General features: G+C 37.5%; 1 protein-coding gene across 1 annotated transcript; it reads left to right on the top strand.

Annotated features, from left to right (window-relative positions):
* The first annotated feature begins 8,667 nt into the window (after window positions 1-8,667).
* On the top strand, window positions 8,668-9,604 carry LOC104600714 (uncharacterized). The gene has a single exon (XM_010263818.2). The coding sequence runs from the start codon at window positions 8,718-8,720 to the stop codon at window positions 9,231-9,233; it is 516 nt and encodes a 171-aa protein (XP_010262120.1). The 5' UTR covers window positions 8,668-8,717; the 3' UTR covers window positions 9,234-9,604.
* The last annotated feature ends 7,281 nt before the right edge of the window (window positions 9,605-16,885 follow it).

Raw genomic sequence — 16,885 nt, 5'->3', positions numbered from 1 at the left:
TACACTACCTCTAATGTTTTTGACAATTGTCTAAACATTACCAAAATCGTTAAACATTGACGGAAAATATAAAACGATTATTTTACCCTTAAACTCAAACACCCGACCGATCTATCCCTCCTTTTAAGTTTTAACTCAAAACATTCGAGCTCTCTCTCTCCCCTTCTTCCAAACCCCAATGAGAGCCACCGAATGTTTTTGCCAGAACCTGAGTGGAGAACGAACACCATTGGCTGCGTGGGTCACCGTTGCAACTCCCAGCAGTGTGACAGTGTTTTTTGTCTAGGAGAGCTCAGTCTGAACCATGGAGAATCAGTCTAAACATGAGTGGAGAACGAATACTATCGGGTGTGTGGGTTACTGCGAACTAGATTCCTCTTCTGATTTTGCTTCCACCAAGAATCTCCAGTAACTCTTACATGGGAATCTACGATTTCGACGAGTTTGAGTATTTTATCAGTCAGTGATTGAGGATTTGGAGAATGCGATGATGGCCGACGATGGGTGGCAAAATGGAGGAAGCGAAAGAGGAGGGGAGAGAGAATGAGAGAGAGAGAGGAGAGAGAGAGATAGTGTCTGAAAATGGAGCAGAGCGGTGGTGTTCGGAGCGATGGAAGGAGAAGTACCAAATCCACCGCTGCAAGTTACAGCTTGCAGCTAGACCTGTTCATGGGCTGGGCTGGGCTTTTACTCTTTACTAATAGAAAAATGTTAGGCCCGAGCCCGAGCCCGAGCCCGAAGCCCGACCTAATAAAAGAAATTTGAATTTTTTGCTATTCAAATGGACATTATCTATTTTAATTCAGATGTTTTTTCCCCTATTTAAATGAACAATGGGCCTACAAGTGAATCAACAACCTTCTTAAATCAAAAAATTTATTCAAATGGACATCACATAGGATTTTTACTTAGGTATGTCGGGTCGGGTCGAGCTCGGGCCGGGCTATTTTGGCAAAGCCCGGCTCGAATTTTATGTGGGCCGGGCTTTTTGGCCCGAGGTTAAGCCCGCGGGCCAAAAAGCCTGTTCAAGCCCGTCCGGGGGCCGGGCCGGCCCATGAACAGGTCTACTTGTAGCGGCAGTGGTAGAACAGAGGAAGTGAAAGAGGAAGGGAGAGAGAAAGAGAGAGAAGGAGAGAGAGATAGAGAGAGAGAGAGAGAGAGAGAGAGAATGTTTGAAAATGGCATGGAGCAGTGGTGTTGGAAGCTATGGAAGGAGGAGTACCAAATCCACCGCTGCAAGTTGCAACGGCGGTGACAAAACGAAGGAAGTGAAAGAGGAGGGGAGAGAGAAAGAGAGAGAAGGAGAGAGAGAGAGAGAGAGAGAGAGAGAGAGAGATAATGTTTGAAAACGATGCAAAGCGGTGGTGTTGGAAGCGGTGGAAGGAGAAGTACCAAATCCGTTGTTGCAAGTTGCAACGACGGTGGCAGAACGGAGGAAGTGAAAGAGGAGGGGAGAGAGAAGGAGAGAGAGAGAGAGAGAGAGATGACTCGTTTGCCCTATGTCAAAGATGACTCATCTTCGACACTCGTTTGCTCTCCGTCAAAGATGACTCATCTTCGACACTCGTTTGCTCTCCGTCAAAGATGACTCGTCTTGCCCCTGTTCCCCCCTCCCATTGAAGAAATTTTCTCCTAACGAGGCATGGATTTAGTGCCAGAAAAGTGCTAGAAAGCAAATCATGTTCTTATTTGTCTCTGGTATCCGAGTCAAACCTATGCTCATGTTGCTAGTGAGAACACTGCCACTGTTGGAGTTGCAATGGAGACTATAGATAAAAAATGAGAAAAATGAGAGGGGGAGAGGAGGCTGTCGAAAGATTAAAGACTTAAAAAATAAAAAGAAGAGAATGGAAATGGGCCAAAACAAATATTGTTAGGAACTTGGTCGTAGGTCAGAGGAAGGAGTTGTAGGTCAGAGGAAGAGAATGGAAATGGTTCTCACCGTCAACCATCAAAATCTAGATTTGCTCCTCCAGTCTGAGAAAGGTGTTATAGGTCAGAGGAAGGGAACGAGGGAGGGGTAATATTGGGTTTAAAAGAATTTTAAATGTCACATGGTCTCACGTGTATTCGAGTTTTGACGGAATATTAACAGATGTTAACGGTAAAGGTAGAGTTAGTCCATTGTCAAAAATAGTAGGGGGTAGTGTAAATCAATTTTTAAACAGTAAGGATACACTTAGTCAATTAGTTAAACCATAAGTATAGTTTAAAAAATATGGATCTTACCCTAAACCCAAATTGATGCCAAAAATCAAAATTTGTCAATCAAAATCCTACTCCTACCCAACTCTAAATATGAATCTTAATCTAAACCCAAATTAATACTAAAAATCAAAATTTGCCGACTAAAACCTAATTTTTGTTCAAATATCTCATAAACCCAATTTTAACATAAACCCAAACCTAACTTAAGCCCTGGCATTGCATGGATTTAGTTTCTAGTTAATACCCAAAGTGTATCGCATGGCAGTATTACCGTTGAAATCACAATGCTTATATGACGTGATGTGTCATTGTTTCAACCTTTTTTTTTTGAAAAAGTCAGTATTTCAAGTTGAAACGATAACATCATATCTGCACAAATGATGACGCAAGACCATATTTTGTCACGCAGATGGTCCAATTATCAAGTGAATTACTTTATTGATCCATTTTAAAATAATAATAATAATAAATAATTCGAATTTATCAAGAAAATATAATTCACGTAGAAACAATATTCTAGAAATATCGTCAACTAACGTGTGGATTTGCCATCACTTGAATGAGTTAAGCGGATTGTTATTTAGTCCAAGCAGTCCAACTATCTGGTCTAATACTGTGATCCCAATGGACCACCAATATATGACATTGACATGTGTAGGATGATTTGAATAAAATAATTAAATAGAAGAACCGATCAAAGTGGAGAGAAATAAGAATCACATTCCATTGGTGGCGAAAAGGAAAAGGAAAAGGAAAATTTATGGAATTTGATCCCTCATTGTTTTGTGAATCTATTGCCCCAAATGTTTTATGCCTAGGGGTGACTTAAAAAACTGAAAAACCGTACTGACCGAAAAAATCAATCGAAATTGAATAAAAAAATTGGTTAATTGAACCGGTCAGTTTGGTTTTGATTTGGTGTTTTTAAAAAATTGAAAGTATTAATTCGGTTTCAATTAACTAATATAGAAAATCGTCAATTAATCGAATCAACCGGTATATATATATATATTGTATATATATTTATGTATATTATAAATTAATAAATATGCATTATATATTATAAATGTATATATTTATAATATATTATATATTATTTATTAGTTAAAATATAATATTTTACATATATTTATAATTTTTATTATATATTTATATATTTTTTATAATATATTATAAAAAATAAAAAAACCGACGAACTGAACCGATCAATCGGTTAACCGACTGATTATGGTTTGGTTCCAATTACCAATTTTCAAAAAATTGGTAATACCGGTTCGGTTCTGAAAAGTGCCCCATGGTTTGGTTAACCGAACCGTGAGCTCCCCTAATTATGCCACAATATTCCCCTTGGTTTGTGATAAATTGCTCTCCTCTGTTATTGTTCCCAATTGTATAAATTCATAAAAATCTATGAGATGGAATAATCAATAAAAACCCCAAAGCTAGAGAAATGTCATAGAAAGATAGGTTGAAAAAACATAAGAGTGGTCAGGATTTTCATGGAACCATACGTCACAAATGGGTGACTTGTTGAAAATATATATCATAAGGTCAATGCAGGATAACCAAGAAAACACTTTGAATTTGTTAATTTCTAGTTTATGTTTTGTAAAAGAGAAATCCCGCATGGTCACAGTGGTTAGGGCTCTAACCCGTTGCTTGGTATTGTGAGAATGGGTGTGGTTGCGGTTGCTGTGGAAGAGAAAAAAGAAACAATGGATTGAGGACAACCAGAACTGGATCGAGGAATAACGACTTATTGGGGAGGAGCAAAACGGGCAATATTATGGTTCATGGTTGCAGTGGCACTGTTGCAAGAGAGGAGCTCGACGGGAGAAAGGAGAAGGTGAGGGGAGAAGACAAAACAAGGGATAAGCTGCTTCTCTCCTGCTTCAAAATTCTTCAGATACAGTAACACCATTTAAAAGTGGTTTCCGGCAGGAAAAGGAGGTTTTCCGGTGGAAGGAAGGAGATCACATCTGCGCCCCCACAAACGCCCCACATATATGCACATCTCAGCGTGCATTGAGAACATCGTTTGGGGCGTTTATGCATAGGGGTGCAATTGGACCGGATCCTATCTAATCCGAAATCAAGAACTGATCCTACTTGGCTGAATTCGGATCACTCCTGATGGGTTCTTCAGATCGGATTCGGATACCCCTATTCAGGCTTGTACTGGATACCCCTATTCAGGCTTGTCACGTAGAGAGACAGCCTGCCCAACGTGGAGACCCAAAGATGGAATTCATGAAGCTTTCTTTTTTTGAGTTGATATTTTTGTAGTAGACAAGCTCATGTGTCTGAAAAGAATGACCATAACAACACCCCACATTGTTGGTCCACCATTTCACAACCCCCCCTCCCCTAGCTACCATGGATCGATCGATATCATTGGCAAAGAGACGGACCAAATTAAATATACCTACAAATACAAAATGACACTCACTTCGATCATTAATATTGCAATCAGATATGGAAGGAAATTCTCCAACCAGGAATCCCCATCAACAGTTAATGTTGAAGCTATATATCACAACCACACAGAGGCCGAGGCCACCAACTATATATTGATCCCAGATAGGGGTGTCAATTGGACTGGATTTGGTCCAATCCGGTCAAGTCCAATGTGAGTCCATTACAAATGGACCTGGTCCAATCCAGTCCAATGAATATTTTGGACCGGTTCAGAGACTATCCAATTTGTTAAAATTCCTATTAATTTAGATTGGTTTCAACTCAAACCTGGTCCATTGACACCTATGTTCTTATTTTCTATCAATGGATTAGATATTGGCTCAATCCAATAAAAATTCACTATGGACGAACCAGGTCCAATCCAATATGTCATATTGGTCTGTTCAATCTATCCAAATTCAATGTCTTATTGGTCCATCCAATCCGTACAAATGGATTTTGATTTACTCCTCTGGTCTGAGAAAGGTGTTGTCAGTTAGAGGAAGGAGATGAGGGAAGGGTAATATTGGGTTTTAAAAGAATTTTAAATGTTACATGGTATCGCGTGTATTCGGGCTTTTACGGAATATTAGCAGATGTTAATGGTAAGGGTAGAGTTATTCAATTGTCAAAAACAATAGGGATAGTATCAATCAATTTTCAAACAGTAAAGATACACTTAGTCAATTAGCTAAACCATAAGGATAATTTAAAAAATTTACACTAAATTAATTCACATTTACTATGATACTTGTCAAAAATTTACCCTAAATTAATTCACATTTGCTATGATACTTGTAGCAGCGCTGCACTGAATCAACGAAACCAAGTCTTAGTGGGGGTCATTGCAATACATGTAAGACCATGATTTTTCAGTTTTTCATGCGCTACAGGGCAGACAGAGAGAGAAGACTAAGCAAGCAATGCACATGAAGAGTCTATTCTCAAGCATCAAACATCGGGAAAAAAAATCCAAAGAGAAATAAAGAGGGCATTACAATTTAGAAACCAAAAAGATTCAGCTTGGACCCAGACAATAGAGATGGATGATGACAAATAGTTGGTTGGTTGAATTAGACCAATTGAGAAGGGAATCAACTAAAGAAAAATGAAAAATCTACTCCATGACATACTGTATTTGAAAAATCGACTCTAAGAATTAGAAGCGAAAGCGACTGCGATCGAGCTTGTGGAAAATAAGATTTTCAGCGGCGTGATGGTGCCAATTACTTGGCTAATTAAAACAGACTTGGGAATGGTATCGTGATTATTATGATTACCACCATTTCAGGCTGGCATGCATGAAAGGGGTCTAATGGGTTTAATTTGGGAAATTGGATAAACTTTCACTCAAATGAAAGGATATCCATTAGAGCTCCTCACCGAGATCCATACATACTCAGAATTGTATTTACACGACTTTATTTTCCACGTTGAAGTACAATCTGACAAATGTGCCCGTAAATTAGGATCTGAATCGATAGGCAAAGCACTGAATAAATATTGGGAAAGTTCTCGATTAATAGCATGTACTTTGGAGATATTGCCACTTTGGTTTATGTAACAATTTAATATTCAAATTTTTAAAACATGACAACCCAGTACCCATTTGAAAAATTTATAAATGTCCTTCAAGTATTATTTAATTTTCTTTATCAATCATCTAAATGTTAATAAAAAGTTAATTATCTTAAATCTTTGTCTCTTCTGTTAAAAAAATTTAGAGTTACTAGAATGTCCACTCAATCAATCAAAGCAAATTCCAATTTAAACTACATGATTTTGAACCATCTTACTAAAAATCTATATCAATCCAAGTATATTTGAACCAAAGTTTTAGCCCAATTAGACCAAGAAAACATTGGCGGGCCTAATAGAAAATTCCTTTGATGTAAAAAAAAAAAAGGAATTTCTTTTTTAATTCAAATCTGTCATCGGACCATAAAGGTCTGAATCTTAAATTAGGATATGTGGAATCTCATTTAAAAGGCAACTAAGACATAATTGGTCAACCAATTAAGGATGTCATGGTTGGTCAATACACTAAATGATGCATAGGCCCAATCCCTTTGCCAAGTGGCGCTTTATACCAAGTGTTGGGAGATAAATTCAATATGGAGACCAGAGATGTATCACGAATTGTGAATTTAATGGGGCCCAATTAAATGGCAATCAAACTTAATAGATGGCTGACCATAGATATGAAGAGGGATAACTTCAGGGGTGTTCATGGGTCGGGTTGAGTCGGTTTTTTGGGATTTTCCCAACCGACCCGACCTGGTCGGGTTAGCTAAGGTGGGAATCGAAACCGACACACTGACAGGCCAAATCGACCTGGTCGGTTTGAGTCGGGTTGGGTCGGTTTCGGTTTTGCTCCTTTACAAAGCCAAATAAAATCTGAATTAATTGATAATTCGATATTCAAGAGTCCAAGATAAATCTAAATTTAATTCAGGTAAAGAATAAAATCAATAAATTCTTCATGTAAAAACAAGTGTCAATAATGGGCCTTCTAGAGTAAAAAACTAGGTAAATCAATAAAATAAAAATTTAGAAACTTTCTAAATTCTAATCTAAGTAAAAAACTAAAAAATGACACCTAATTGAATTCTAATTGTAATTGTCTAATGGGCCTTCTAGAGTTCTAGTTCTAATAGAAGTCTTATGGATATTAGAGACGTGGGAAGAATATTTTGTAAATAAGAGATCCAAGTGCATTAGGATTAGTTAAATGCAATAGTTGTTCAGTGGGCTATGAAACTAATGTATTTCTAGGCCAATAATAAAATACATCTAACCTACAACCTTTTAATTTCTCATTGTGGCTCCATATATTTTTCACTGGCATTGACCAAATGGACATTACCATTGATTCCACAATCCATTGAACAATTATTGCATTCAGCTAATACTCGAGGCAATGAAGCCTAGAAAAAATGCCGACTCTCGTGGTAGTCTTGGTATGACAAGGAGCACTGTAATTCAAACTCAGTCTTTGATTTATGGGATAGACAACTGTCAATTCTTGATTGGAGATTGGCATGGCTCCATATAGTAAACTTTTATTGATAATGCCACATAAGTGCCCCGTCAGCAAATGCATCATTAATTGTATTTGTGTGTATTGAAGTTTGCAAAAGCAAATTTCGGTTTCTATGCGCCTCTCCCGTTTCAGAAATTTTCCTGAAACGGGTAGGTGTTTTTTGGCATTTTGCTGATGTGGTGCCCTAATGGCGCCTATGTGTCATAAACACCCTCATTAAATGTGTTTCTTGATTTTGCAGTCACACAAATACAAAACGTTTACTGAATAAACGTAAGCGGAACCAAACACCCTCATAATTATACCTCTTAAGTCCTAACACTTAAGCCTATGTTTGGTTTGAAGGAAAATGTAAGGAAAGGAAGGAAAAGATAGGGAAAGGAAGGGAAAGGTAGGAAAACCTTTACAAACCTTGTATTGATTTTCCTTCCTTTCCCTACCTTTTCCTTCAAACCAAACATAGTCACAGTACTTTAATAAATTTTTATATGGTAAACTCCAAACCACCCCCTACCCCTACTATATGGGGTGTCACTTTACCACCTAAACTATCAAAAGTTGTAAATGGATCCCTCTTCCCCCAAGAATTTTGACAAGTTAAACGGCATTAATGGCCTAATTTAAACTGTTTATTTTACATGTGTGGCATATGGTGATTGCCAACCCTAACAAAACAAAAGAACCTTGGGTTTCTTTGGAACAAAAACCTCGCACTGCCAAACCTACAGTAGAGTAGAAAATAAAATAGGCCCATTTCTCCTCTTGAAATGTCAAATTGAACACCAACTACGTCTACAAAGTTAAGTTGGGCATTTTTGAAAAATTACATTTTCCATCCATTTTCCTAACGGCCTTACACTTCTCATTTTCCTCCTTTCCTCCTTTCCTCCTTTCCTCCTTCCTATGCTATTCGTATATAAATTAGTTGCAAACCTCTCTCCAAGACATACAAAGCAAAAGAAAAAAAAGAAGAAAAACATTTTCTCGGTACTCACTCCAAGGAAGAAGCATGGATATCCAGACTTCGTCTCTCCTCCTGCTTCTTCCTTTCCTTCCACTTCTCATTCCATGCATGTTCATCTACTTCCTTCCAATATTCAGTTACAGAGCTACGGCAAGAACCCATTTTAGCTTGTTATTGGGCTTCTTCCACATCAACTCTTCTAATGGCGATGCCTCCGACGACGTTGGCGGAGATCCCGGCGTGAGGCGCTACTTCACTTTAAATCAGCCTGCCGCAGAGTCTGAGACGAAACAAGCAGAGTGCGCCATATGCTTGTGTAAGATAGAAGAAGGAGAAGAGATCCGAGAGCTGAGATGTGAGCATCTCTTTCACAGAGTTTGCTTGGATAGATGGATTGGATATAGGCAGTCCAGTTGTCCCCTTTGTCGGGGTTCTATAATGCCGGCGAGCAGGATGACAGCCAGGCTTTCCGGAGGGAATGAGGAGGTTGTGGAGGAGATAGTCTTCATGTTCTCTTCCTTCCAACGTTCCGACGCTCGGGAAAGATGGTGGCTAAGGTGAACCAAACTAACCATGATAGGTTGCAGTACTAGAGTACTACCAATAGCTACTCCGTCAGGATCAGGATCTCAGAGACCATGCGCGTCGAACCTTCTCTCCACTGAATCGATCGAAACGAATGCATGCAGCTGGTTGCTGCTAAGAGTTAAAAAGTTGTTGGAGATTCATGGGGCTGAGTTATCATTTTACTACTGTCAATAGCTATATTAATTATATGTATTATCTTCTTCCTGTTTCTGCCAGAAATAAAAGGGTCTTACCTTCTGCTTTTGATCCTCCTGGCGGTGGTGGTGGGATGCGGGAACAGAAGTTTATAACAGGAACAGGAGTTTTTCAATCCAAGTATATAATATTATTAACTTCAATTATAATTGGTGGTTTGGTAATTGGTATGAATGGATTTGGGACAGCAGGAACAGGAACCAGTCCCAATCCAATTACTAATTAACGGGGACAAAATCTCTATTGCTCCCCGCTACGTGGGTTTTTCCAAGGGTGGACTGGGGAGTTCGGATCTCCTGCCCACGTTTATTGCAGCCATACATGAAGAATATCTCTATTATGCAGAGGGAGATCTTCTCAATTCACGGGGTAGTGTGTTGTGGGTAGACTCTGGACAGAATACGGTTTTAACGTTTGGCATTTTTTCATATTCAAACCAGCATTTTCACGCTTGGCAGCTTGAGAAAGAATAGACTAAAGACTTGAAAAAAATATATTTATTTTTTCGTCCGGAAAAAAGGTTGAAAGTTCAAACTTTACCGATATCAGTTAGAATTTAGAAACAAGGTTTTTAAAACCGACTCGGTGACCGAATCGGTCAGGAGTCCGGTTACTGGTTCAAACGGTCTGAATTAAATGCTCAACCCGTTCTGATAAAAAAATAACAAAAATTCAAAAAAAATAAAAAACGGTCAAAACCGTTCAAACGATTAACTATCCGGTTCAGCGGTTTATTGACCAAAATCAATGGTTTTAGAGGAAAATTCGGTTTTTGGAGAAAACGGAACCAGTCACCTGACTGATTCCTGGTTTTTCCAATCCGATATCATCCGGTCCGGTCCAGTTTTGAAACCCATGGTTAGAAATACATGATTAAGATACACAAAAAGAGTTCTTTTGGCGACAACAGATTATACTAATTTTGAATTTAGGATTACTAAGTTGTGAGATGCTTAGAACCAATCTTCTTCTTTGTTGTTTTCTTTCTTTTTTTTACCCATAGAAATATAAGGTTGATAAGGACTGTGGGGCTGCAAAAAGGTGTGTATTCTCTACTTTCTCTACTTCAAAAATATGGATAAAGACTTTTCAACTACAGGGGTGAGGGGTCTGATACATTGAATCAGGCATGCATACACCCTCGTGACGCAGCCACAAAACGTCAGTCCTACCAGGATACAATAACGAGACTGGATCTGTTCCTCACAAGTACATTCTACCTTGCATTTGGGAATATCTTTCGTACTTTTAAGTTGTCTTTCACGGGAGATATTTTTAATGCACCGTGGATGTGCAAGTGAAGCGCCCAAGTGTGAGGAGCAGATTCTGCCAATAACTTGCTAATTAAAACATAGACTTAGGAATGATGTCGTGATTATTATGATTATTTTTTCAGGTTAATATGTTCCTCACAAATGGGCGCCTCACATGCACATCCACCGTGCATTGAAAACAAATCCGGTCTCGCATGTGAAAAATAAGATTTTTCAATGCATGATAGGATATGTATATGGGGCGCCAGGTGTGAGGAGCAAATCCGGTCTCGCATATCACACGTTTATTACCTGATTGAAAGGGATCAACACAGCTCATCCTCAAGAGCTCCTCACCGAGATGGGCACATACTAAGAATTGTATTTACACAACTTTATTTTCCACGTTGAAGTACAATTTGACAGGTGCCCGTAAATTAGAATCTTAATCTGGTAAGCACAGCATTGTAAGCACAGTGAATAAACATGCAATGAATAAATTTTATACGTGTATCAAAAGTAGGCCGGTTTGGATAGCAACCACCAAATCGATTAGGGTTTATTTTCAAGGAAGAGATGCAAAGGAAAAGAGTTAAAAAAAAAAAAGACGTTGCCTGAGGTTGACCCCATCACTGGTGATGGTTGTTTGTCGCTGCTAGAGGTATATATCGAGTTGTGTTACCCGTAGTCCGCCACAGCCCGGCCTAGTATGGCCCAGCATGATGGCACACTGGCCGTATCAGGACCAACACGATTATGTGGGCCATACTGGGCCTGGGGTTTTAGGTCCGCAGCCCGTGTGTCGATATGGCCCGGAACAACCCATAATTATATAGTAATATATATTATATAATATATTAATAAAATAAATAATTGTTTTCAATTTTATTATAATAATTTTATTTAATTATTGTAAATATAATCAATTGTATACATTAAAGTTCATATTAAATTAAAATTTTAAGTTTTTTTTTAATTTTTAAATAAATAACTTTGACCCGACCTGACCCATGGCCAGTCCGTGAATTTTATTTGCAAGCAACACTCGAGCGAAGAGCGGACTCAAAAAAACAGATTTTATTTACAAGCTAACGGCGTTAAACATTCCGCATGCTTCAAACATTTTAAAGTAAGTGGAGGAGACGTGGCACGTCCTCGTTTAGCGCGAACCTTGCCCTCACCGAAAGTGCCTGGACTGAAGCCGGACTCTCCAATTTGTGTATAAGCATTTCGTTTATGACTAACATGTGTGCTAGGTCTTGAAGCATTCAGATTCAAATCAAATTAGGTTTGGTTTTTAATTAGATGTCACACTTTATCAAGAAAATTGGGGAAACAACATCATCATCACCTCTTGATAGCCTCTGATGCTAAACCTTCTTTTCTATTTCATCAACTAAGTTGTGATTTAAGGATAACATCAGTATATATCTGTGTGTACGTCTGTTGCAGATGAGAGTGCAAATTTTGATTCATTTTTGTTTTAGGCTCAGTTTGGAAGGAATATAAATATAAATACGTACAATTTAAATACATATAAAATACATAGTTCTGCGCTCTATATATTTCTATTTATACTCTTTTCAAATGGGACCTTTAGGTTTTAGGAATCATTAGTTGGTGTAAAGATAAAATCTCATATTGCCAAACAAGACTGAGAGTAGTCATTTTGAATATATGCAGTCTACCACTCTCCAGACCCCAAATGGCTAGGACCAGGACCAACTGACCAACATTGGAGAATGTATGACTCCTTTTTTTTCTTTAGCTTTAGTACTATTTAGAAAATTCAACTGGCCCATCCGGTCAGACCAGTTTAATTGTGACCCGGGCCCCTATCCAATTCGACCATACCCCCAAAACTGTTTCTGGAAGTCCTAAAAATTCAGGCAAAATTGTCAACCCGACCGGTCCACCCGGAAACCAGTAAACTGGTCCCAGTTTTTTTAAATCTTATTTAAAACTTAAATCCAAACTTTTGAATGCCATAAATTTGTATTCAAATGTTCAATTGGAATGATCTTTTTTAATATTTTGCAAAAAAAAAATAAAAGCCTTTTAGCCTTGTATCTTAATTTTTAATATAAGAATTAAAAAAATTAATATTATTACATGTAATCATGGCTTGACCCTAATTAAACATCTGACCCATAAAACTCTCTCTTTTCTAGGCCGGGTCAATAGCTCTATGCCGAGTCTGGTTCAAACCAAATTTACATTTATACATGACGATAAATATGCATATCGCACTCTTAACAAACACAACAAAATAAAATAAGTACATATATTCATGATCTGTATGAGCAAATACACGAAAATCAAGGTTCTATAAATGTTAATGGCAATGTACCACCTTGGTTTGAAGACCACGTTTTTGTAACTAGCCAAGAGAAAACGTTGCAATTTGGCTATTTACATTAAAATCAAGAACCTTCTTTCTTATAATTATGAAAATCAACAACTTGATTGCAGGCAAACAATCAAAAACATATCTGCTTTCAAACTTCAACATTTAATTATTCATACTAAAAGTACTAAGGGTCCGTTTGGTTTGACCGAATAGGTGTTTTAAATCGAAATTGAAATAATTCATTTCCATTCTGTATGTTTGGTTAAATGGAATGGGAATCTCATTCCCATTCTAGGCGGAATGGGATTCCCCATATGGGAAAATGCCCATTCCCCACCCCACCCAAAGAATGCCATTCCCATTCCGGTTTATGCTTTTTGATGATGGTACAATAATAAAATGTCGTGTTTCATGTTTGCTACCAAAATGTGTTACACACCCGCACACTCTCCCTGTATCTCTGGCATGAAATGGCTTTGTATTATATTTGAATCATTGAATGCTGAAGGCATTTGTAGTTGCAAAGAGCTGGTGGTATTGGACCCTGTACAGCCAACAGTTCCTCTCCTCATTTAGAGTTAATACTTACCACATGGTACTTACTACGAGACAAGATGGACCCCACTTATTAGACACCTCTTAATAGAATTTCTTTCTGCATTTTTTTTCTTGCAAAATTTCTACATTTTTTTTTTTGCAATTTCTCTAAATTTTGAGTATTTTCATACATTTTTTTGAATTTCTATAAAATTATTGTAATTTCTGCATTTTTTTTGTATTTTCATGAATTTTCTGCTTTTTTTATTTTTATTAGGGGCAAAATTGGAAATCATGGCTGATTCCGATTCCACCCTCTTAATAAACAAACAGCATAAATCAGAATCCGATTCCAACTCCGGCCTGAACCAAACAACCAAGCAAAATAGGCCATTCCAATTCCGATTTTGATTGCGAACCAAATGGGCCCTAAGTATATGACCCACCGTAAACTTTATGCTACTCTAACCACACAATCCCCTTGTATTAATATGTGTGCCACTTTATGACCTAGGGTCTATGCCCTATGATTCTTACAAGTTGGCATAATTCTTTTTTTTTTTTTTTCAAACACATCAATTGTATCTGATTCCTAATAGGAATCCATCTCCAATTCTAAATATAGACCTAAGCCTAAACTTAAATTGACACCAAAAAAAAATCTTAAATTTATCAATCAAAACCTAATTTGTGCCCAATTCTAAATATGGACCTTAGCCTAAGCCAAATTAACACAAAAAATCTTATTTTTACAACCAGAATCTAATTCAAATTAATGACAAAAACCTAAATTTGTCAATCAAAAACTAACTTCTGCCCAACTCTAAATATGAATCTTACCCTAAACCCAAATTGATGCCAAAAATCAAAATTTGCCAATCAAAATCCAACTCCTACCCAACTCTAAATATGAATCTTAACTTAAACCAAAAATAATACTAAAAATCAAATTTTTCCAACTAAAACCTAATTTTTCTTCAAATGTCTAAATATGAACCTTAGCATAAATCCAATTTTAACATAAACCCAAACCTAACTTAAGCCCTAGCATTTCATGGATTTAGTTTCTAGTTAATATACAAAGTGTAATCTTATGGCAGTATTACTATTACCGTTGAAATCACAATGCTTATGTGACGTGATGTGTCATTGTTTCAACTTTTTTTTTTTTTTTGAAAGAAGTCAGTATTTCAAGTTGAAACGACATCATATTTTACATAGAAACAATATTCTTGAAATATCGTCAACTAACATGTGGATTTGAAATCACTTAACTGACTTAAGCGGATTGTTATTTAGTCCAAGCAGTCCAACTATCTGGTCTAATACTGTGATCCCAATGGACCATCAATATATGACAGTGGCATGTGTAGGATGATTTGAATAAAATAAATAAATAGAAGAACCGATCAAAGTGGAGAGAAATAAAAATCGCATTTCATTGGTGGCGAAAAGGAAAAGGGAAACTTATGGAATTTGATCCCTCATTGTTTTCTGAATCTATTGTTCCATATGTCCACTTATCCCTAAGGGTGAGTAAAAAAACTGAAAAACTGAACTGACCGAAAAAATTGACTGAAATCGAATCAAAAAATTGGTTAGTTAAACCTGTCAGTTCGTGGTTCGGTGTTTTTAAAAAATCGAAGGTATTGATTTGGTTTCGATTAACTAATATAGAAAATTGGCAGTTAATCGAATCAACCAGTATACATATATTTCTATATTTTTTTTATATTTATGTATATTATATATTTTATATTTTTAATTGAATCGGTAGTTAATTGATTCGGTTTCGCTGCAAGTTGCAGCGGCAGTGGCGGGAAGCAGGAAGACATGGGGAGAGAGAGAGAGAGTCGTCGTTGCTGAGAGTTTCAGCGGTGGTGATACGAGAGAGAGATACAGGGGTAGCGTGAGAGAGAGAGTTGCAAACCCCCATCTCCAGCCTCCCTATCTTTCTCTCTTCCTTCTTCCTTCCTCTCTATTATTTTTTTTTCTCTTTCTTCTTCATCTTCTCAAGTACACCAGAATACATTGTTCGACATTGTGCACTCACCCCTTCCTCTCGACAGCGGCAGCAAACCAGTAGTAGGTCTCCGTCCATTCTCTCTCTCTTTCCCTTTCTTTCCTCTTCTTCTTCCCCATGGCATTTTCCTCCTATTCTCCTATTTTTCATCACCACCACTGCAAGTGTTGCAGCAGCAGTTCTCCGCTACAATTTCAGGCAGCGGTAGTTCTCCTCCGCCTCCTCCTCTTCTCCTTATCTTCCTTATCTTCTCCTCCTCTTTCTTCATTAAAAGTTTGCCCTCTCCAATCTTGCCGCTGCAATTTCAGGCAGCAGCAGTTCTCCACCCATCCCTCTCTTCCACTCTCTCCCTCTTCGTTTGCCCATCAGCTCTCTCTCTCCTTTCTACCTCTCTTTTTCTCCTTGTTTTCGTTCGCCCGTCAGATTCTGCAGTAGAGAGAGAGAGAGGCGTTCTTCCTCCCAAAGAAATGATTAGGTTTTTTGGATTTGGGGTAATCAAGGGTAGCGCGTCATTTCTAAAAAATTAGAAGGGTAGATTCGACCTTGCACCAGCTCTGAAACGCATCTGAGCGCGTTAAGAATCGGCCCAAAGTCTATTATTTTCAAATCTAAAAATAAGATTCAGACCATATTTAAGAGGTAAAACCAAACAAGGGGTGAGGTCTGAAAAGCAACATTTTCAGATTCAGACCTCTGAAAAGTGCAATCAAATAACACCCAAGTGAGTTGTATAAATATCGTTGCTATTTATGGAACCATATCAGCTACTAAAAAGTCTTATATGAATTTGAATGAATTTATGGAACCATATCAGCTACTAAAAAGTCTTATATGAATTTGAATGAATTTATGGAACCATATGAACTAACTTTGTTTTTGTTTTTGTTTTTTTTTTTTAATTTCGGGCTCAAGGTTCAAAATATCGATACAGGTCAATATGTCGGCAGGGCAAATCAGCCTGTATCAGTACCGTTTTCTTATGTATTTTTTTTTTTTTTTAAATTAGTTCAGAAAAGCCGATTTAAGGTTGGTCTATCTTCTGAACCATTTGCCGACCTGAAATATCCCCTTATAGGAGCGTATCGAAAAGGCTTAGATACAATACAGATTGGTTGATATGGGCTAATACGTGACGCAATTTTGATCCTTGTTCGGGCTACAATAATATTGTTCGGCTGTTCCAACTCCCCATAAAAAATTGAGCACGATTTCTTCATGACCTAGAGTCATAGCTGGTGAGACTTAAAGATTTTTTACTGCATCATAT

This window comes from Nelumbo nucifera, chromosome 3 (assembly GCF_055504915.1).
Source record: "Nelumbo nucifera cultivar China Antique chromosome 3, China Antique-T2T, whole genome shotgun sequence".
Taxonomy (NCBI): domain Eukaryota; kingdom Viridiplantae; phylum Streptophyta; class Magnoliopsida; order Proteales; family Nelumbonaceae; genus Nelumbo; species Nelumbo nucifera.
Note: the sequence above shows the minus strand (reverse complement) of the source record. Positions and strands in the feature narration are given on the sequence as shown.